This window comes from Mandrillus leucophaeus, unplaced genomic scaffold (genome assembly GCF_000951045.1).
Source record: "Mandrillus leucophaeus isolate KB7577 unplaced genomic scaffold, Mleu.le_1.0 Scaffold576, whole genome shotgun sequence".
Classification (NCBI taxonomy): Eukaryota; Metazoa; Chordata; class Mammalia; order Primates; family Cercopithecidae; genus Mandrillus; species Mandrillus leucophaeus.
In genome coordinates this window covers 517,642-540,385 of record NW_012106208.1, presented here as the reverse complement: position 1 = coordinate 540,385, position 22,744 = coordinate 517,642, and the positions used below count along the sequence as shown (strand labels likewise).

General features: G+C 51.7%; 1 protein-coding gene across 1 annotated transcript in view; it reads left to right on the top strand.

The window, feature by feature from the left end:
- The window catches only part of MTMR14 (myotubularin related protein 14), a 64,316-nt gene that overhangs the window by 39,593 nt on the left and 1,979 nt on the right, over positions 1-22,744 (top strand). Inside the window, exons 11-19 of the mRNA XM_011998600.1 lie at positions 4,777-4,843; positions 6,176-6,261; positions 6,477-6,553; positions 6,800-6,836; positions 9,433-9,503; positions 10,604-10,662; positions 10,845-10,983; positions 11,887-12,066; positions 19,617-19,772. Of these exons, the coding sequence (XP_011853990.1) occupies positions 4,777-4,843; positions 6,176-6,261; positions 6,477-6,553; positions 6,800-6,836; positions 9,433-9,503; positions 10,604-10,662; positions 10,845-10,983; positions 11,887-12,066; positions 19,617-19,772 (872 nt within the window). The remainder of the gene's footprint in view (positions 1-4,776; positions 4,844-6,175; positions 6,262-6,476; positions 6,554-6,799; positions 6,837-9,432; positions 9,504-10,603; positions 10,663-10,844; positions 10,984-11,886; positions 12,067-19,616; positions 19,773-22,744) is intronic.

Below are 22,744 nucleotides of genomic sequence, written 5' to 3'. Positions count from 1 at the left end.
TTAAACGTGTGTTCAGCCAGAGGAAGTACAGAGCTGCCTGACCTCATTTGATTATAGAAACGTTAAAATTACTTCCACCATGCTCTTCTCCGTCACTGCACACCATGGAAGGGGCCCCTAGTCTTACTGGAAACATTTCTCTACCCTTACTTAGCCCACACGGTGTGAAGGCTGCCAGTAGCTTTGCTTGTCACTTGCTTCAAACAGAACAAGTAGTTTTGTTTTTCTGCGACCTTTCCCATGTCCTGTGCCTCTGCCTGGCTGCCACCTCTCAGCTTCCTCTTGTCTGGCTGACATACTGCCCTTCAGGCTTTGGCTCAAGTGTCTGCTTCAGGAAGACTTCCCTGATCTGCCTCTTCCTTATCCCTGGCGAGTTGGATGCCTGCATCTATATTCCCATTAACCCCCTGGGCACATCCATCATGGAATTTTCCACTGAGCTGTAGTCACTGATTTAGAGATCTGCTTCCCTGAAATCCTGGAGGACAGGGACCCACAGTTTGTGTATCCCAGCACAGAAGCAGGCACAGAGCCTAGAACTTGAAAGACTGAGCCAGTGAGCAACAGAAAACATTTTCCCTCCCTGCTAGTTTCCCCTGTCCCCAGGTCTAGACAGCTCCCACCTAGCCTTGAGATCTCTCTCTTTGAAAGGCTGACCTGGCTATGTTAAGCAACCCATCACCAATGTCAGTACTCTTGTTGTCCTGATAGCAGCAAAGTCCATCTTGTTTTCTCTGTATATATCCAGCCCCTAATCACAACGTTTATGCTCACAGCAACTGTTTGAGTGTATGAAGTAGGGTGATGTCAGGTCTCCCCTATGCAGGTGTTTGCAAGAGAGGGAGCACTGGGAAGGAAAGCAGGCCAGTTTATTATGGTCTGGAAGCCTGGAGAAGGAACAGGTTTGGGCTACCTGTGCTGTGGTCTCATGTCCCAGGCTGTGTCTAGACAGATTGAGTAGATAAAAGAACCGGCAGGTTTCCTTCTTTATGTGCTGTATGCAGGGGTCAAGTAGACTCTGCCCCAAACCACCCTCTTTCTGGTCCCTTCCGGCACCATTTTTTCTCCTTATGCAGGTACAAACTGGATCTGATGAACTACTCAGCAAATGAGATGTGACAGTTCCAGGCACTGGTCCCGCCAAGGATGTTTACCTCTTTAGGAAGGGGTCCTGTGCATGTGAGGAGGTACTCTGCTTAGTAGATGCAGGCCCTAGATCTAGGTCCCAGCTTGCCTGGCCCTTCCTGCAAGGCTCTGTGGCCTAGAACAAATGACCTCACTTCCCCCTGAAAGTGGTGTTGGCAGTACCTATTTCAGAGTTGTGCCAGGCTCAAATATGATCACTGCTTGAAAGGGACTCCTGAACTGAAATACCAGACAGATTGTAATGATAATTATGAAGAGGCTGCTAGCTGGCTAACTCAGGGAAGTGAACACTGATAAACTTCCAGGCGTGAAGGCAGCAGGGCTGGAGTGTAGCAGTCAGGCAGGTGCCTCCTAAGAGGCCACCTCTTCGGTGTTGCTCAACCTGTTTATCTCACTGGGGCTCCTAGCATCCTCTTCCTTCACTGGATGTGGGCTCTGCCCTTTCTGCCGGCAAAGCCCTGGGGTGCTGGTACCCTGTTCCTTTTCACCATCTCCCTAGGTGATCTTATCCATCATCCATGCCATGAGCCCACAGTCAGGCCTCTCTGATCCATACCTGCATCACCTTTCACACATTGTCCCTTCAGGTGGCCCCTCAGACTTACGCTGTCCAGAGTAGAGTTGGCCATGGCCACCGTTTACCCAGATGCTGACACCTGAAACTTGAGTTCTTTGCTGCCACCACATCCATCACCAGCTCCCATTGGTTCTCTAGTCTCTGCCCCAGATGCAACTGCAATCCTTCTTGCCCTCATCTCCCGTGCAGTGCCTAGCTCAGGCCACCACTGTCTCAGTGCATCTCACAGCTGAGTATGGGGCCTCACTGAGGAGTAACTAGAAATGAAGTGCTCAGATAGCAACCACTGAAATGATAGAGCAGGGCCATCATTGTCACCCCTGCCTTAAAACCTACCACTGACTTCCCATTTTCCTCACAATACAATGTAAGAGCTTGTACATGGCCTACCCAGCTCCATGCAGTCTGGTCTTGCCTGTTCTTGTGACCAGCTGATCTTCCTGCAGCCCCACTGCCTCCCTTCAGCTCCTTAAGAAGGCATCCCATGGCCGGGCACGGTGGCTCACACCTGTAATCCCAGCACTTTGGGAGGCCAAGTCAGGCGGATCACGAGGTCAGGAGATCGAGATCATCCTGGCTAACATGGTGAAACCCCGTCTCCACTAAAAAATACAAAAAATTAGCCGGGTGTGGTGGTGGGCACCTGTAGTCCCAGCTATTCAGGAGGCTGAGGCAGGAGAATGGCGTGAACCTGGGAGGTGGAGCTTGCAGTGAGCAGAGATCGCGCCACTACACTCCAGCCTGGGTGACAGAGCGAGACTCCATCTCAAAAAAAAAATGGCGACCCTCTCCAGGTTCACACATGCTGTTTTCTCTGCCAGAAACACATGTTTCCTTTCTCTGTTGCTTATGCTGTCTCATGTCATTACCTCTGAGAAGCCTTCCCTGATGTCCCTACAGATCAGGCTCGGCTCTCCAGTCACATGGTCGCACAGCATCCTAGAGGTCTCCTTTTAGTTGCACGCCTGCGGTGGTTAGCTTTGTCTCCCCTGTCCTGTGACTCCATGAGGGCTGAGGTCATATTCACCCTTGTGTGCCTGGTGCCAGGCCCTTCAGGAGGCATGCAGTGTGAGGCTCACTGAATGAATGAATGAATGGTAGGAGGAGTTGTGGCAGGACACATGTGTCTTGCTGCCCTCCATGTAACCGAATTGAATTCCATAGAGGTATGCCCTTTCTGTGTACTAAGACCCCTCTCTGGGGCTGCTGCCCCTCAGGCACTCAGCATTGCCCCACCTATGAACAGGCAGCAAGGAACATTCTGCAGTGACCTCCTAGTCCCTGAACACTAAGCCTTAGAGATGCCAAAGCAGCCTCTGCCCTCATGGAGATTAGAATAGGAAAATAGGCAACAACATAACCATCGTCTACAGCAGTGGTCACAGAAGCCCCAAAGAGAAGATAATTGGTCTGGGCCTTTGAAGGATGAATAGGAGTTTGCCAACTGGGAGAAAGAGTACTCTAGGCATAGAAACATAAGCAGAGGCATGGCATTCGACTCAGCTCCCAGAGACGACTTCATGATGCACATAGGATGAGAGAGTCAGGCATGAGCCTAGTTGTTGTTTGTTTTTTTTTTTTTTTTTTTTTTTTTTTTTAAAGCTTATCTCCTCAGTCCTCACTTTGAGCAGTCCCCTCAGACTTCTGCTGCTTACTCTGGTGTTATAGGAAGAGTAACTACAGTGTAGCATATGATTAAGAATGTGGACTTTGGAGTCTGGCAGGGCTTGATTTAGCCTTCAGCTCAGCCATGTGACCTTGGGCCTCTACCAGCTCAGCCCTCCCCAGCCCTGGGAACTTCCTGCCCCTCCCTGATGGTCAGCATCTCCTCCAGACAGCCATCATGTTGGCTGGCACTCCGCAGCTCTCTAGTCCTTAGCGGGGCCTGCCCTCCCCGGCTGCTGCAGTCATCCCCCAGCCCACTTGATGCTCACTGGGCTTGGTGCAGTGCAGCTCCTACCTCCCTCTCCTGCTTTTCCTTGCCCTGTGAGAATCACTGCTCCATCGGCAATGGTGTGTCTGACACGTTGAGCCAGATGAGTTGAGAGATCCCTTGTGCAGCTACTGATAATGACTTTATTAGCACAGCACTGCAGCGCCTGTCTCTGGAGCCACTAAAAGTGGGTCAGAACTCTCCAGGGGCGTGGGAGGGTCAGGTAAATGAGCCTGTTTTAAATTCCTGGGAAAGCCATTCCAATTACAGGTGCCGTGTTCCCCCTCCCCCTGGGAAGTGCTGTCTTGCTGGCATGCGTCCTCTCTGCACAGCCCCAGAACACTGCTAAGCAATTGTATCTTAAGAGAACAGAGGCTGCCCCAGCTAGGGAAGAGGGTGCCGCAAAACTGGGTCAGGCCCTTCCATGGAGTTCTAGATTCTGAGTGGGCTGTTTCTTAGAGGGTCTGGACTAAACCTTGCACTTGGGCTAGGACAGAGGTTCTCATCTTTAAGGACTTTTGCTTAATTTCCCATCTCCCACCTCATGAGCTTCCTTTTTAAAAAGACTTTCCTTGTTAGACTCCTTATTTATTGTTTATCAAAAGATAGTATGCAGTAAATAGCAATAAAAAGCAAATGAAGCATGTTTGAAAAGGTTGATGTTTTAGTTTCTATGATGTGATGGCAAATGAAGCAATGAATCTTTTTATGTGGCCATTTGGAGGCATTGGCCACAGCCTCAGGGCTCTTCATTTACCTGTACTGAATTCCTGGACAGCCACACCAGGAGCCCAGCACTTAGAGGACCCTAATGTGGGCAGGGGGCTCTGGATCACCCTGGCCTCAGCATCCCTTTGTGTTCCTCACTCACATTGGGTCAGAACACACTGAGTAGGGGGTCCACAGGCTGAGGGATGCAGGGAGAGGTGGTAGGAGCTGCTGGAGATGGAATATGAATGTCCCAGATTATCTGGGATTCAAAACCTGTGGTCTGTGACCAAGGGCCTTGTGTAGTTGCCCCAGAATAACTCTGGGCATTTTATTTTTTAAATACTTTAAATTCTAAATCTGAGTTAATGTCCATTCTTAGACCCCTTTTCTTCTCAATTTTCTCCAACAGTGTTGGGACCTGGTGCAACAAACACAAAACTACCTGAAGCTGCTGCTTTCCTTAGTTAACAGCGATGGTGAGTCTGTCTCCTCCAGATCCCTCGAGCCACTGCACCCTTGGGGAGTTCCCAGTTCATTCTGCCTCAACTGTATGTTTGTTGGAGTCGCACACCTAACTTTTGCACTGTGGGAGAGGGATTTGGGGAGTTCCTAGAATCCCAGAGGCTGGGTGGGATTTGTCCATTGGTGGCTTTATTCCATGTCCTCAAAATCCTGGAAAACAAAATTAAGAACTCATTACCATCTCTGCCATGCACAGGGTATTTTCACACTGGCTCAGCATTGCTCATCAGCATTGTGTGTGGGGCCAGGATGGGCCTCTCATTCAGAAAGATGAGGCATGAGATGAGAGAATCAATCCTGGCTGCTCAGCGGATGCACACAGCCTGTAGAGGCCCTGTTCTCCAGAGTCCTCCACCCAGTTTGGCTGTTTTGATGGGATGGGCCTGGCTTGCTCAATGTCTCTAGAGCAGACAGACTCTAAATCCCTGGTAGCAATCAGGACTTCTGTAGGAGTTGCACTTGCTCAAACTAATGGAAATGCATTGGCTTATGGAACCAAGAAGGCCCAAGAACAGAGCCAGGTGAACACCATAAAGAATCTTTCTCTGTTTCTCAAAACCACTGTCTTGGCCTCATGGCTGGCAGCCATTCCAGACCTGTCTTCCGCCATCTTAGCTCCACCAGGGGAGACTGCCTCAGTCTCTGGAGTTCCAGTAAAAGTCTGAGCTCATGCTCATTGGCCCAGTTTGGGTTAAGTGCCCATCCTTGAACTAGTCACTGGAGGGAGAGTTGCCACAAAGTCACATGCCAGCCCTTGGAGCCAGGCACTGGTTCTCTAGCTGGGGGCAGTACCTACCCCTCAAAGCACTTCTGGAAATGTGTGTCTGGCATATTGGGTGCTGTAGAAACTAGAGGATGGGGAAGGTAGTACTAGCATGTGGTTGGAGTTGGCCAGGGATAGTCATTGTCCTGCAACTCATGCAGCCCTGCACACTGCCCACTCCCCGCCCCCAAAAAAATACTTGTAGTGCCCTCTGAGAAACTGGGTAGGGATGTCAGCCCTTCCTAAATGACCTGCGCAAAGTGGACTGTGCAGGCTGCACTGTGTCCCCAGAAGTACACTGAGAACTATAGCCAGAAAGGAAGAAAGGAGGCTACAAAGCCAGATGCCTGCCACTCACCCCGTTCTAGGACTAGGCTGGAGAAGAGCTGTGGGGAGGCCACTGGGGAAGACAGAAGCTGGTGGGGCCTGGCTCTCTCCACCAGGCCAGGGTGGTGGTACTTCCCTGCTCATCGGCCCATGTCTGATTCTCTCCTGGGCATCCTCTCCTGTGGTTCCTGAGTAGATGACAGCGGGCTGCTGGTACACTGTATCTCAGGCTGGGATCGGACCCCCCTCTTCATCTCCCTCCTGCGCCTTTCCTTATGGGCTGTGAGTATGAGTGGGCCCCTACCACGCTCTGCTCTTTGGGTGTGTTAGGATTGTCTCCAGACAGGTTGAGGCAGGGGATGCCATTGCTCAGAGCAGATGTGTTTAACCCTGTCCTTCAGGGTGTTCGTCAGCTTGCGTTGTCACTGGGTCTGGTTATGGTTTAGCTCCTGGGGACAAGAAGAGGGCTCTGTCACATCTCCTGTGGTCTCTTCCAGGATGGGCTCATCCACACGTCCCTGAAGCCCGCTGAGATCCTCTACCTCACTGTGGCCTATGACTGGTTCCTCTTTGGGTAAGCCTTTGCAGGAGTCGGGTTTTGGGGCCTTGGTAACAGTTTCTGTATGTGAGTTGTGTGGTGGCTCCCTTGACAGGGGTTGGAGGTAAGGATAATTCTACCCCTTGAGAAGGACCAAAGCTGCTGATCAGGCCCCATCTGCCATGCTGGTGCCAGTGACACAGTCTGTGTCTGGTGACCCTGTCCTCTTGGCCTTGTCATCTTGGTGCTGCTGACTTTGCCTCTCCGCCCTATTTTTTTCAGGCACATGTTGGTAGATCGGCTCAGCAAAGGGGAGGAGGTGAGTGCCACCTATGATTTGTGGGCGCAGCTCAGCACTGAAAGAGGGGTAGGGGGTGGCCTGTCTGAGTTCCATGTTTTAGGGACAGCTCCTTGCCCCAGGTATGCAGGGATGTGGCCCCCTGTCCTGTCCTCCTGAGGCAGCATGGCAGGACAAGCACCCACACAGTAGCTGTCTGTTCTGGGCCTCGTGGGCCTGTGCCGTGGAGATAATACAAGCCTACACGTCGGGGTGAGCAGTTACAAAGCTTCTTGGCTGCCTGTGATCTTTCCTCTCACAGGCCATTCGTTTTCTCTGCTCAGTTCTCGAACCATCTTACAAGTCTTTTCTGTGCCCCTCGTCTCTGCAGCTAAAATGCAGCAGCACTTCTCTTCCTCACCCTCCCATCACACCCTTCAGCCACTTTTCAATGTCAGGACGCCCGGCAGCAGGGTCCTGCCCCTGATGGTTGCCTCCAGGTCCCCTCTCCTCTGGACCTGCTCTTCCTTCCTCTTCCCATGTGCTCAGTACTCTCTACCCCATGCCCGTCGCCACCTCTGCGCCCCCATCCTGTCAGCCACTCTCCACAGGCCTTACCTGTTAGTGCCTGTTTTCATCACATGCAGGTCTGGAGTCGGCCCTGAGTGTGTTCCCTAGTTGGCCCCCTTACTCCCTGGGTGACCTTGGGTGATGTGCTTCACCTTGAGTCTCCTGGTGTCAAGCGTGCTGCCTCACTAGGAGAATGAGTCCAGAAGCCCAGCACGGAAGCTGTCCCACAGTGCCAGCTCCTTCTCTTTGGCCCCCACTCCCCCATTTTCCCAAAGTGTGTTTCTCATCTTTCTCACCCTCGTGAGGCTGCTTCCTTCCTGGGCATCTTATCTCGCGCCTCCTCCTTTTGTTCCTCCGTCTCAGCTGCTCCTCTCCCCTTCCAAATCTCTTCTTCTGAACACTTACCGTGTCTGCCAGGGCTGTAGAGCTCTAAGCCTATTCCTCAGAGGCCCCCATGAACTTCCTCAGAGGCGGTGACTTTGGCATTGAAATCAGTGCTTAAAGAAGCCTCTTTGTAGCCTCTCATTCTGGGACTTGCCCGGAGCTCCGGGACATTCTACCCTCCCTGTAATCTCCCTACCCCCACAAAGCAGACCAGATCTGCCTGCAGAGGGTGGGGCTGAGCCAAGTAGTGTCTGAGTTTGAGCCCTTGGCATCTCTCCATGTAGACAAAAGGCTCTCCTCAACTGCAGCGTTCGTCTTCAGGACCTTTTGTTTACCACCCCCGAGACAATCCAGACACTGATGTGTCCAAAGCAAAAACCCCAGGCCTATTAGTTAAACATGATTGTGTCATCTCCCCACCTCACCTTGGAGGTTCGAGGAACATATTAGCATATTAAAGACTACAAAGTCTGCAGTGAAAACACCTGTTTAATCTTATGTAACACAGTATTTTCATACTGACCTGACCTGGGCAACCCTCTCCTTGTGCGGGGAAGCTCCTTGCCTGGGCACACAGAGAGAAGAAACTGACAGGGCTCGTGGGATGCCAAGTGGGGATTTCTCTGAGGGAGGGGCCCATGGGCCAGGCCTTTGGGAATCACCACAGAAACAGAAGCCTGGTGTGTGCTTCCTGGAGGCCCCTAGGCTAGGCACTGGCTGAAAGGAAGAAGATAATTGCTCATGGAGGTGGGGATATGGGTGGGGTCAGGAGCCTCCTGCCTGTGCCCGTCTCAGGCTTAAGACCTGACCCTCACAGCTTCTCAGCAAGGGAGGCTCTAGACCAGACAGTGGCTGCCCACACCTCTAGGCTGCCCACACCTCTAGTTCTGAACCAGTATTTTTGGGCGCCTCTCCTAAAAAATGTGATTCCTTTGCCTTCCATTATGTTCCTGCTTTGTTCATTATTCTCCCTGTGCCCAAGTCGTCTCTCCCGCAGCTGTCCTTCCCTGTTAGCGTCTCTCCCTGGGAATCTTAGAAGAGTGGAGAGGGTACCATTTCAATTTATCCTTTTTAACCACTGAGAACACACATGTTGAATTTGACGATAGTTTGAAAAATCGCTGGCCTGACCGGGTGTGGTGGTTCACGCCTGTAATCCCAGCACTTTGGGAGGCCAAGGTGGGCGGATCACGAGGTCAGAAGATCGAGACCATCCTGGCTAACACGGTGAAACCATGTCACTACTAAAAATACAAAAAATTAGCCAGGTGTGGTGGTGGGTGCCTGTAGTCGCAGCTACTCGGGAGGCTGAGGCAGGAGAATGGCGGGAACCCGGGAGGCGGAGCTTGCAGTGAGCCGAGATTGTGCCACTGCACTCCAGCCTGGGTGACAGAGCAAGACTCCGTCTCAAAAAACAAACAACAACAACAAAAATTGCTGGCTTAACCCTGGCAGTCCCAGGAAGGAAATCCCTTCCTGCCTTCCCCCGGTCCAAGTGCATCTGCCAGGCCCTGCCAAGGCCTCTGTACCACCCACACCATTTATGGACCAGAACACCCACAGAGTCCCACAGCAGGGCCACTGTCCAGCAGGGGCCTTGACCTGAGTGGCTGGCTGCCCTCTCCTGGGAGTTCTGCCTCCTCGGCTCTTCTCATTGTGCATTGCTCTTTGGTCTCTCCTTTAGATTTTCTTCTTCTGCTTCAATTTTTTGAAGCATATTACCTCCGAGGAGTTCTCTGCTCTGAAGACCCAGAGGTAAGTGGAGGCCTGCACGTGTCATGCTGGGCCAGGGCATTCTGAGAAGGGCTGCTCCCTGGCAGGCAGAGGCTGGCCACCTCATTCCTGCCCTGCCTACCTGCTTGTTGGGCTGGTGCTCCCTCCTGCGTTCGCTCTGAGGGCAGGGTAGCGGTCCCTGCTGAAGGCCACTGGTGAAGAGGCTCTTCTGCAGGGAAGGCCATGTTGGGGTCAACTTGGAGTCACACTAGCAGACAGGCTTTGGGACAGATGAGTGGTCTCTGATGGCCAAGAGAACAGGTGCATTGCTGCAGGGAGAAGCCAGCCCAGGAGTAGGAGGACTCTCAACTCCCAGTGCGCTCAAGCTGACTCTTGCCCTCCATGGCCTATAGCAGAAAGTGTGGCTGAACACTGCAGCCCCCTACAAAGGGGCAGAAGGCTGCTTCCAGCCTGGGAAATGCAAGCGTCTTGGCTGGCAACTGCCTTAGGACCCCTGTGAGAGTTGGGGTCTTGCCTGAGTTGGTTTGCCTTCCTAATCCGAGCTACAAGCATGTTGGGCCAGATTTGAACGCAAACACTCAGGGCACAAGCTGATGAGGAGGATGCAGACCTTGCTGGCCTCAGAAATCTGCACCTGGGCCGGGCGCGGTGGCTCAAGCCTGTAATCCCAGCACTTTGGGAGGCCGAGACGGGCGGATCACGAGGTCAGGAGATCGAGACCATCCTGGCTAACACGGTGAAACCCCGTCTCTACTAAAAAATACAAAAAACTAGCCGGGCGAGGTGGCGGGCGCCTGTAGTCCCAGCTACTCGGGAGGCTGAGGCAGGAGAATGGCGTAAACCCAGGAGGCGGGGCTTGCAGTGAGCTGAGATCCGGCCACTGCACTCCAGCCTGGGCGACAGAGCGAGACTCCGTCTCAAAAAAAAAAAAAAAAAAAAAAATCTGCACCTGTGTGTTGGACAGAGCCTTGCAGCATGTGTCCCAACACTCCCTAGGCTAGGACCCATCCCCATGAGTTGCTAGTGAGTTGAGCTGCTTTCCAGAGCAGGCAGGATTAGGAACGGGAGACAATAAAACCCCAGATAGATCTGGAATTTACTGCTCCAGCTTCTGTTTCTAGGAGGAAGAGTTTGCCAGCCCGGGATGGAGGCTTCACCCTGGAAGACATCTGCATGCTGAGTGAGTCCTGGGCCCCAACAGACTTCCCTTCCTCCATGCATCTTCCCGAGTACAGATCAGGCAGGAACTGTTCGTCCTAGGAGTTGTTTTTTTTTTTCCCCCAAGTTATGTGGTATAGAAAAGGTGAGGGACCAGTAGTGGGAGAAGGTAACATGCTGACTGATGGCACTGGCTACTTTTAGGACGAAAGGACCGTGGCAGCACCACCAGCCTTGGCAGCGACTTCTCCCTGGTCATGGAGAATTCCCCAGGAGCCACTGGGAGCTTCACCTATGAGGCCGTGGAGTTGGTCCCAGCAGGAGCGCCGACTCAGGCAGCTTGGTAAGGGGCCAGACTGGGACCAAGGTCACTCACAGCTGTGGCCCAGGGCCATCAGCACCAGGGAGTCAGGCTGGAGCCCCGAGAACAAAGGGGGCCCCCAACAGAAGAGCTGAGAAGATAGCTCCGTGCTCCTGCTGTCTCTACTGGGCCTCGGAAGCCAGCCATCTGGTTGGTGAAGGGCACTGCCTGTGGTGACCCAGGAGCATAAAGGGCTAGGGCTCCCTGTGGGACAGAGAAGCGGCTGGGCAGGGTAGGGCAGGGGGGTGCTGGGAGGCTGGTATTAGAGGAGCTCCATTGTATCGTTTGTTGGGGAGATAGGGGGCCATTTTGGAAAAAGAAAACCAAAAAGGTGGGTATAAGATGATAGGGAATTGGGAACTTGTTTGAAGGTCAGCTCCTTTGAGAATTTCATGAAATTGAGACCCTGATGACTTTCACTATAGACATATGGCTCAAGATGTTGTATAGCACAGTCCTGAGTGGTGGCTCATATTTATAATCCCAGCACTTTGGGAGGCCAAGGCAGGAGGATCACTTGAGCCCAGGAGTTCGAGATCAGTCTGGGCAGCATAATAAGACCCTGTCTCTTAGGGGGAAAAAAAGAAGGAAAAAAAAAGATTTTGCATAACATATGGAGGTGGGCAGTGACTGAACAGTGAGGAGTCATTTTCTAGCACATACTTCGAGGCCAGTAGGCTGGTGTGATTTGGATGCCATAGACCCTCCATAAAGACCCAGCCCTGCTACCCATGGCCCTGAGCTGGAGAGAGTGCTAATGTTTGCCCACTCCTATGTGACGTTTTCCCAGTGGAAGTAAAGCCTGGGCCTGAAATTCAGTGAGGGTGGGCAGAGGGCTTTGCCTGCAGTGGCCCCTGGCTCACAGCCCTGCTCCTTCCACTGCAGGAGGAAGAGCCACTCATCCTCTCCACAGAGTGTCCTCTGGAACCGGCCACAACCCTCAGAGGACCGCTTGCCTTCCCACCAGGGGCTGGTGGAAGCCAGGTCTTCCAGCTCCTCATCCTCAAACCATTCTGATAACTTTTTCAGGATGGGTAGCAGTCCCCTGGAGGTCCCCAAACCCAGGTGAGGAGCTCCAAAGCCCTTGCTGTTGGAAGTGGCTAGCTTTCCCCCTTAAAAAGACTGGAGGGTCGGGGGCCCAGCACCTGAGCTAGGGTCTCAAGATGGGGTTTCTAAGCTTGCAGGCCCAGTATTTGGAGGATGGGTTAGTGTTTGGTAATAAAGCAAGGGCTGATTTGTAGAGTGGTTTGAGACTCCTTCCTCGAACCCTAGCAGAATGCAGGGGAACCCAGAAGTGCTGTGGCTGTGATGTGATGGTGGGGAATAGGGACTGCCTCCACTTGTTACGTTTGGCAGATCCCAGCCCCCTAGGCGCACCTCCCATTGTGATTGAAGAGATGGATCTAGATTCTGAGTCCCTTCTGGCTCTCACATCTCAAGTCTGAATTGGTGGAGCAGTGAGAACAGATGTTAGGGAACTGAGCTACATGTGTGTGGCTGGGACAAACGGTGGTGACTGCACACCTGGAAAGGGAGCAGCTCAGCCAGGATGGCCGTGCCAGGGCTGTGGCTGAAGGGTCCTGCAGGAATGGTGCTTTCTAGGTGAGTTTAGAGCTGAGCACGGGCCAGAGGCTAGGACTGAGGACTGGTCTGGCACTTCGGAAAAGCATTTCCTACCACTTTTTCCACTTCATACTCCCGTCGAAAGAATCCTGTAAATTGCTTTGTTTTCTAAAGCTTTGAGAATGTCTCGCCTTTCTGGAGCGAATAAAGCAGTGTGGGACTTCAGGCCCTTAGTGAATTCCAGGGAGAAAGGGGCATTTAGAAGAATGGGCGTGAGCTTTGGAGTCCATCCCAGATTCAAGTCAAGCTCTGCCACATCACATCCATGTGATTTTCAGACTCAGTTTCGTCCTTGGTAGTAATAGGTCTGTTAAGAAGAAAAACATTCTGAAACTTCTGAAACCCTCCTCCCATCACCCCGCTATGATTTTTCCCTCTGGGCAAAAACAGGCAATGAAGGAATATGGGGAAGAACATCCTCTGCACGTAGGCAGAGCAGATAAGCGGGAGTGGGTGTTCCAGACTGCACTGCCCACAGGGGCCCTGTGTGCTCACTCCTGAGTGAGCTCTTCGGCTCAGAACACTGCCTGAGTGCTGGAGCTGAGTCTGTGAAACCACAGCCACACGCTGTCTGGCCCCATAGGAGGTGTCTTGGAAGTGGTGGGGCAGAGACGGGGCCAGACAGACAAGCCCATGTGCTGGTGCCCCGTCCCATCCTCTGTGTGCATGCCTGCTGCCGCATCACCCTTGTCTGCACCCAGCTGTCTTCAGGGCCATTCTGGGGCTGCAGTGGCACTGTGTGACCCTCACTGTTCCAGGCTGTGGCTTTAGGTCATGGTCCCTGCGTCCTTTTCTGCCTGTGCAGCATTGCTGAACTACTAGGGAGGAAACCAGAAGGTTCCTCTTGTCCTCTGGGTCCTGCCTCAGTCTTAACTGCCCAGACTGCAGTGAGCTCCCAAGTTGAGGCAGCACCCCATCACCCATTACCACACCCTAGCTCGCCATCTCCTGCCTGCCAAAAAATAGCACTTTGCAATCTTGTGATAGTGTCCCTCAGTCTCACAGGTGACTTTCTGCTTGCAGGACGTGGCTCAGGCTCTTGTGGCCAGTCAGGATGGCCACCAAGGCCCTCTCTTGGGAGGCTGAGGAGGATAAAGGTTGTCCTCCTGACCTCAGAGCCCTGCACACTGGGACTTGGCCAAACTTGGGATAGCTGGACCAAGATGGGTGCAAGGCTTTGAAAGGCGTGGGGTGGGCGACTGTGAGGTGTTTGATCCTTCTGCTGGTCTGTTTGGGGGAGGCCTGTCTGGAGCCAGGCTTCTTCTGACTTGGATGCCTATTGGTCAGAGGTTTTGAAAGTCTAGATTATTCAGATTTGGAGCCTTCTAATTATATATTTCCATTACCATTAAAGTTAATTTAGTCTCTTAAAGTGCCTAAGGGATTAGCTTCCCTGCCTCTTAGGTAACAATAGCCAGGTCTTTAATGTGTTAGGAGAAGCTGTATGGAAAGAAACCTTTTAGTGAAGCTGTCTGTGACAACCAAAATTCTTCTAATGTGAATTCTTTGGGTTTTTCTATGCTCCAAATTCTACAGGCATCTCTCTTTTAAAGCAGGATTCCCCCATGGAATGAATCTGTGAAGCTTTGTTCAAAGTTAAGTAGTAGGTATGAATCAGGTTGGGAAGAAAGTTCTGTGGGGTGCCAATTCTTACTAACCCCCAGCCCATACCCCTTATTGGCAAGCCTGGTGGTTTTTAATCATTGTTAGCTGTTGCTGCAGCAGCTTCTGATTAAGCTTCTGGACCATTGTTAAATCTCTCCATCAGTGACAGGGTTGAGGGCTGAGACGGGCCAGGACCAATGCTCTGAGCTCACATGCCTCCCCCACCTCTGGTTAGCAGGTCGCTCTACCTTGCATGGCCTTGGCCTCTGCTCTGAAGTCACACATCCTTTAGGAGTAGGGGGGTTGCTAGCACAGCATTATCCATGCCCAAGGAGGGATGGTGCCACCACTGAGCCCAGCTTGAAGCCAGGCTACCTGAAGAGCAGATGAAGTTTGCTGGGGGATGCCCAGCAGCCTGGTTGAATAGCTGAGTAGCAACACAGGGACCAACCTCTGCTGCCCGGTTAGCTACTCTTCCCCCAACCTCCACCACCTGCTAACTACTCTTGAGCAACTAGCTCTGTCCTAGGCTGTCTGCTTGTGGGTGGGAGCAGGGTAAGTTTAGATTAGGTGACAGCCAGGTCTCCTCAGAACCCAGGATTCTGTATCTTAGTTCAAGTACTAACTGTGTGTGACTTCATGACATATCACTTGATGACTTTCGGTTTCCATTTTCTTATCTGTGTAATCAGAGGCTTAGGTAATTCCAAGGTCCTTCCTAGCTGTACACCTTCAAACCTTCTGTATCAGCCTTGTCAGATGTTTTCAAATACAAGTAACAGAAAACACATCTCACTGACTGAAACAGTAAAGGAAACACATTTACAGTCAGCCCTCCATATCTGCAGGTTCCACATCCATGAGCAGCCAACCAGATTGAAAACATTCAAGATAACATAAACAATAGAAAGTAATACAATGAACATGCAGTATAACAACCGTGTACAGAGTATTGACATTGTATCAGATAATCTAGAGATGATTTAAAGCATATGGGAGGATATGCATAGGTTATATGCAAATACAAGTGACCTTGAACAATGCAGGGATTAGGGCTGTCCCTCACCCCATTCAGTTGAAATCTGTATATAACTCTGACTCCTCAAAAACTACAGATAGCCTGCTGTTGACTAGAAGCCTTACCAATAACATAAAGTCAGTTAACACATATTTTGTGTGCTATCTCTATTATATACTGTATTCTTAGGTAAGCTAGAGGAAAATAAAATGTTAAGAAAATCATAAGGAAGAGAAACTGTATTTCCTGTGTGTTCAGTAGAAGTGGATCATAAGGGTCTTCTTGCTGAGGAGGCTGAGGAGAAAGTGGAGGGAGGGGTTGTCTTGCTGTGTAGGGCAGCAGAGGCAGGAGATAATCTGCATATGAGTGGACCCATGCAGTTCATGTGTGTTGTTCAAGGATCAGCTGTGCTACTACATTTTATGTAAGGGATTTGAGCATTCAAGGACTTTGGTATTGGTGGGGTGGTAAGTGGGTGGTGATCCTAGAACCAATCCCCTGTGATAAAAAGGAATAACAAGGAACGACTGTATATAGAAAAGCCTAGTGGAAAATCAGTCTTCCAGTGCAGCCTGATCAAGGTTCCAGCTCTATTTCCCTGTAGTTTGTTCCCATTGCCTCCTTCTGCATGTTAGCTTTGTTCTCTGGCCAGCTTCCCTAATGGTGGCAAAATGGTTGACAGCAGCTCCCAGGATGACATGCTGCTTCCTTTCTCACATCCAGGGGTCACATGAGAGCCTCTTTTTTTCAGTTATAGGTAGAAGCTGTGTGCTTTACTCCCATTGGAGGTTATGTGGTGGTCCATGAACCGATTTCTGAGGTGCCCACCCCTTATCAGGAAGAAAGATGAGTGTATTATTGCAAGGGCTTTGGTCAGACCTGGGTTTCAGTTGTAGCTTTGCAGTCCTAGCTGTCTGACTTGGAAAAATCACATCCCTTCTGAGCTCAGTTATTTTATCCTGTTTTTAAAGGGGGAAAAATGATTCAGGCCCCCGTAAGTTTGGGTTAAAATGAAATAATGGGTTGGACTTGATGGCTCATGCCTGTAATCCAGCACTTTGGAAGGCCAAGGTCAGATTATCGTTTGAACCCAGGAATTCAATACTAAGCTGAGCACCATAGTGAGACCCTGCCAATACAAAAGATAGATTAAATAGATAGATTGGATGGATGGCTAGACAGATAGATGGATTGGACTGGATTGGGATGGATTGGGATGGATGGAGTAAATACTCATAGTAGATACCTTTTTACCAATGCCCAGCAAACAGTAGCTGTGGTTAAGGATTTGGCCTTATCAGTCATTTGTCTGAGAGCCTGTAGGCCCTGTCATGGCACTAGGCAGCTGCATAAAAGGCCAGGCCCACATCCCGACCTGTGTGTTCTTGCCTGGGTTGAGCCAGCTCGGTTTGTGTGAGTATTCTTGTACCCGCTTCCAGAAAGGACTAGCTAAAAGACACCTGCTCTGAGTTGGCTGTCAGTAGGGCATCTGGGGAGGTGGGAGCCCGTAGCAACTACAGCTCTGGGTGCTATGAAGAGGGCCCTGAGCTGCATCCCACTAAGGAAGTGAAATGTTGCTGAGCTCCCACCCTCCTAGGCAGAGGTCCGAGCCGCTGGGATGTGGACAGGTGACCTCTGAAGCGTTGTCAGCTCCACCACCATCCAGTTTGAGGGTTGCTTGGTCCCATGTTCTCTCCAGTTGTGTAGTGGGAGAGCAGAGGGGGTGGAGATTGGACCCCTCTGCTGCTCAGGGCAAAAGGGTTTGGGCTCTTGTTGAAGCTGGTTAAGTTACCCGTGTTCATAGACTGACTGGAAGGCTTTTCCTCTCTTCTCAGTATATGGGCACAGGTCCTTACTCCCGGTGACATGACCCACTGTAGATGTACCCTGCAGCCAGCTAATCCATGGTGGTATTTGTGGACACTTTCCTGCTTAGCATGGCCCTTTGCCCTCAACCCCAGGAGCTGAATGGACACTTTGTAGCCCTTCCTTTGACAAAGACCTCGTGTAGGAAAACTCCTTTGTAGCCAGTGTGCTCACTCTTGAAAAATCCCAGAGTCTGCAGAAGATGGCTGCCTGCTGAGAGATGCTTCTGTCCCCTGGGATCACACACACTGCTGCTGTCTGTGCTGCCTAATCCATCCAACAGCTGCTGCAAATGCAGTTCTTGGCCGGTGTTACCTGCTGGGACATGGGGGAAGTAAAGGGAAGTGACTAGCCCAGGGGACCTGGAATCCTTGAGGGGAGCCAGTCAGTAACTCCCTCCCATTGGCCATGTTTCCCTTGCCAGTGTTACTCTTTGGCTCTGGGGGAGTGGTTTTGGGGCCTGAGAAACTTCCCCATGCTCCTGGCCCCAGCTGTGCCTTGTCCTAGTCAGCATCCCTTCCATTCCCTCAACATTCTGGTTTTTAGCTGTTGTTTTCCCACAAGCTACTAAAACTGGAAAAGATTCTACCCTGCAGCTTGAACAATAGATGAGATTTGTGGAGCTAGGATGCGCCTCAGGGTTGTGCCGGCTGAAGGCCTAGTGTGACCTGGAGGAGGCACAGGGCAGGCTGCTCCTGGGGAGCTGTCTCTTTGATTTACAGACTGCCTGAGCCCAAGTTTCTCCATCTAGAAACAAGGAAGCCCTGCTCTGTTGGGCCCTAGGGGCTTCTGTCAGGTGACAGACCATGTCCTGTTCTCATCCCTAATGCTGCCATCACGCACCTTCTAGAGTTTAGCAGGAATGATGAATGTGGTAAGTCTGTATGTTGTAGGGGGTTCCGATTTATGGCAGCCTTAACATAGAAAACCATCTGTTTTTCCTGGTCCCAAGGTGGTTCTGTTTCAGGACAAATGTGCAGTCATTCTTGGTTTTAAAAATCTCTTCTCAGCTGGGTGCAGTGGCTCATGCCTGTAATCCCAGCACTTTGGGAGGCCGAGGTGGGCAGATCACCAGAGATCAGGAGTTCAGGACCAGCCTGGCCAACATGGTGAAACCCCATCTCTACTAAAAATACACACAAAAAAATTAGCTGGGCATGGTGGTGGGCGTCTGTATTCCCAGATACTTGGGGTTACAGTTGGGAGGCTGAGGCAGGAGAATTGCTTGAACCCAGGAGGCAGAGGTTGCAGTGAGCCTAGATCACGCCATTGCACTCCAGCCTGGGCGACAAGACTGGAAAAACAGAAACCTCTTCTCACACTCCCTAGCTGTGATACATGAGGCAAGTATCTTCACCTGTCTTACAGATGGAGATGGTTAAGGATTGCCAGAGTTGCAGTGCCTGGCCAGCTGCACTCCAGTGGCAGCTGCTTGGGGATAAGACTGGCCCAGTGACCAGTTGGGCTGTCATCTCAGACTAGGAGCCCTTGACACCAGCCAGCTGGGGGAGCCAAGGCCAGTGAATGTTTTTCTCCACTCCCAATCCCCGCTCTTCATTCCTGTTTCTGGGTCCCTACTTGAACACCTCCTGCTGTTTTTGGATGAAAGAATAAACGGTCAAGCATCAAAGACGATGTCCCTCTGGGGACTGGGACCTGGGGTAGCAGGTGGAAGGGCCTTGTTTGATGTCTCCCTATCTCCTCCCTCACCCGCACTGGCTGGACTACTGCCCAGGACAGAAGAGAGGGGTTGGCTGAGTGGGGAGGAGGCGGAAGCAGTAGATTCCCAGCACAACTTTCTTCCTCCCACCCCCCAAACCTCCATCTGAAGAAGGCCTGATGAAGCTGTCAGGCTGCCTGCCTGATTCATCCCTTCCCTCTGGGCATAGCCACTGAGTCTGTTGGGCTGGGCTGATGCTTCTGAATACAAACTATGGCACTTGGAAGGCACTGCAGAGAAAGGGGGGGACTTCAGGACTCCCATTCCATCACTCTTCAGTCTAGGTCATACCCTCCACAATCCCCAAGAGGCCTGTTCTGTCTCTTCTGATGGGACTCCTGGGTTCTGTGTTGCCCACCCTGCAAATCTGCATGCCAGGAAGCATGGGTGACCCGGCTGCTGGTACACCTTCATTTGGGTGCTAGCCTTGCTCCCTTCATTTGGTGCTGTTGAGATTGTCCTTGCCATGTTTGCTCCCAGCACAGGCACGCCCTGGCCCCAGGCTGTGGCTCTGATTCACTCTTACTGCCATGCTTTGTTCTCGTTTTTTGCTTCCACAGTAAGTCTGCACAAAGTACTGTCCTCACAGCTGAGCTTACCTGGTGATCTGTTCTTTTTTGTCGGTCACTACTTGTCCAGCTTTTTTTTTTTAGACTTTTGGAGACGGTGATTGACAACAGAACCTAGCAGCCAGGGCCGTGCTAGCCCCCCAGTCCCCTCCAGAGCCTGTGTCAGGCATATGACTGACTGCATCCTCTCCCCTCTCTCTCCTCTCTGCCCCAGATCAGTGGACCATCCCCTGCCCGGATCCTCTCTCTCCACAGACTATGGCAGCTGGCAGATGGTAACGGGCTGTGGCAGTATTCAGGAGCGGGCTGTCCTGCACACAGACTCCTCTCTCCCTTTCAGCTTCCCGGATGAGCTCCCTAACAGTTGTCTGTAAGTGTCTTGCTTGAGAAGGCAGGATACTCCCCTGCCCATGTGAAAAGCTGGTGAGCAGTCAGGAGTGCTGGGTAGGAATGAGGCAGAAGCTGGCGCTTGGGAGCTGGCCTGGCCTCCTGCCCCTCCCCTCTCAGCTGCTGAACCTGAGGTATGAAGGAGGCCTGTGGCTGGTCAGGAAGTGCACTGGTTTATGTGTTCACTCTGCAGCCTCTAAAAACCATCCACTGGTGTCTCAGGTGCACCCAGAGGGAAAGCTGCTGGACTGTAACTATAGAAGATTCTATTTCTGTATCAGCCTTTGCCTGACATGAGAATCGTTTGAAGGCAGAACAGTAGGATAGTGAAGGTAGGTGTATGGTGGAGGCCAGAGCCAGAGTGGTGCTGGGTTAGCCCAAAGCTGTGCTCCTGAGCAGAATCTAGGGTGACTTGCCGTCTCTACCCGCCTTGTCTTCTGTTTTTGCCTCTGGGCAGGAATAAGAATTGGATGGGGATTCTAGATCCCACACCTACAAAACCCTGAGTTTCCAGCCCCTACAATGTGTCCACCTGACTGGAGCAGCTGCCTCTGGGGAAACCACCTGCCCCTGGCCTGTTCTGCCGCTTCATGGATGTCAGGCAGGAGAAAGCCTCCGGTGGCCGGGGGAGCAAGACCTGCTCCTCAGCTGTGGTGCCTGAGGGCCCCTCAGCAAGCCTTCCCTTCACCTCCATACCATGGGCTGGATGAATGGCACATGCTGGGGCCTCACCGCCAGCACCGCAATCCAGCTTATCCCCACCCATGTTGGTGGGTTGGAGGCAAGGTGCCTTGCGGAGTTGGGAAGGGAAAGGGGGCCCTAGATCCTAGCTGAGGGCAGTCAGGAGCCAGTCAGACCTTGAAATTCCAGGATGGCACAGGTCCTGGCCCTGCAGCTGTGAAGTCACCAAAGAGCTTCTGAGGTCACTGTGCCTGGCACAGCCTCCTCCGTGGCCAGCCCCTAGGCCAGAAACAAGATCTCTTCGATTTTTGAAGGTTAAAAATAAAAAAATTGCAGGCCGGGTGTGGTGGCTTATGCCTGTAATCCCAGCACTTTGGGAGGCCGAGGCGGGCAGATCACCTAAGGTCAGGAGTTCGAGACCAACCTGACCAACATGGAGAAACCCTGTCTCTACTAAAAATAAAAAATTAGCTGGGCGAGGTGGTGCATTCCTGTAATCCCAGCTACTCGAGAGGCTGAGGCAGGAGAATCGCTTGAACCCAGGAAGCGGAGGTTGTGGTGAGCCAAGATCGTGCCATTGCACTCCAGCCTGGGCAACAAGAGCGAACCTCTCAAAAAAAAAAAAAAAATTGCACCTTTCTGTAGAGACTTCCTACTCCAGCCCCGTTTGCCCAAAAGCCGTCTCTGAAGGAAGCACAGATATCCCTGCTTGATAGCACCCCTCACTTACCTGGGGTCAGCCACTGAAACTGGCAACTCCAGCCCCAGATCACCCACCCTAGAACCTACTAAATTTAGGCCCCAGGCAGCACTCCAGGCTCCTAGCCAACCCTTTAGTTCTGGGAGGTTCTCAGAGGAGGGCTGGATTCTGTATGATCTCAAGGCCTCCAAGATTGTGGGATGCGGTCAGAGTTGATTCCTGTGAAGCCGTGTAGCATGTGGGTGCAGCACTTGGGCTTTGGTACCAGAGAAACTTAAGTCCAAATCCTAGCTGCTCTATTCTCCAGCTGTATCTTTGAGTGTCAGCCTTGCCTTTTCTGAACCTGTTAGCTCATCTCTCAAGAAGGAGTGGCACTGTAGTACCTCCCTTGCCTGGTATGTGTCCTTAAATGGATCACATAGCCTCTCTTGTTTTCTCGTCTCTCAGGAGGTTGTGGTCTCTGTCCCTTCCATCTCTCAGAAATGGGCAGCCCAGCCGTGGCGGGGGCTGGGGGGAGGGGGCAGGGCAGTGAGAATGCTCATGTATGGATCTTTGGATGTTCCCTGTGAGTGTAAACTAATTGGTCTGTTTCTCCTTCGTATGCTTTTAGGAGAAGCTAAGGCAAGCATGCATGGCCTTTGGCCTGTGTGAAATTAGAAAGTAAAAAGATCTTGGGCCATGCTTCTCCCCCAGTTACCAGGAGAGACTTCAAGATTGTTCATGGTAGTGCAGGAATCTGGTCTCAGCTCCATGTTCTTAGTGCTGCTGCAGGAGCAATTTGACTTTTCTTTGCCCAGAGCCTACTGCTTCCATCTCTCACGTTTCACTCCCACAGATCTGCTTTCCCTTGAGTCCTGTCTATCTCCGCACTTACTTACCTCAGGACTGTCATTTATCCTCAGACACCCCTCTGCTCCCACAAGCCCTGGGTACAAGTCATTGAGGCTTTGGGATTGGGTTCACTTCAGCTGCCTCTGACAGATTTCCAGGGAGGGACTGTCCAGGCATTGGTTTCTTGGGGGCGGATTTGGAGCAAGATTAGTAGGCATGGCTGGTCTTAGTATTTAGGTGTAAATACTTAGTATTTAGGTGAGGGCTCTTCTCATGTAGGTCTGTGACCCCTAGAGAGGGCCCTCCAGGGACCCATCGGGGGAACACCATGTGAGTACTTGACCTTTGAGTCGAGTCCACGGGCCTCTTCTATTAAAGGCCCTTGGGGATGTCACACAGCCTCATGTGGAGTCACACTTTGATAAGCCTGAGTTGTGTGCACTTGTTTCCCTTCTTGACTTGTAATTTCAAGGTAAGGAAAGAAGAGGGGCTTTCATCTGTGATCAGAGCCTACAGAGGCCAAGAGAGGAATGGGGGATAGAATCAGAACACAGATCTTTCTGGAAAAGCAAGCACCCTTTCAGCTGTTTACCTGGGAACCACAGTGATGGAAAGTGTAGCTAAAGCCCTAGAGGTTTCCAGTGGGGAACCCTGCCCTCAACCCAGCAGACAGTGGGTTCTTCCAGGGCAATAGCTTCCTCCTAAGATGCGTCATGTCTACGCCTCAAGGCTGAGGCCTTTTT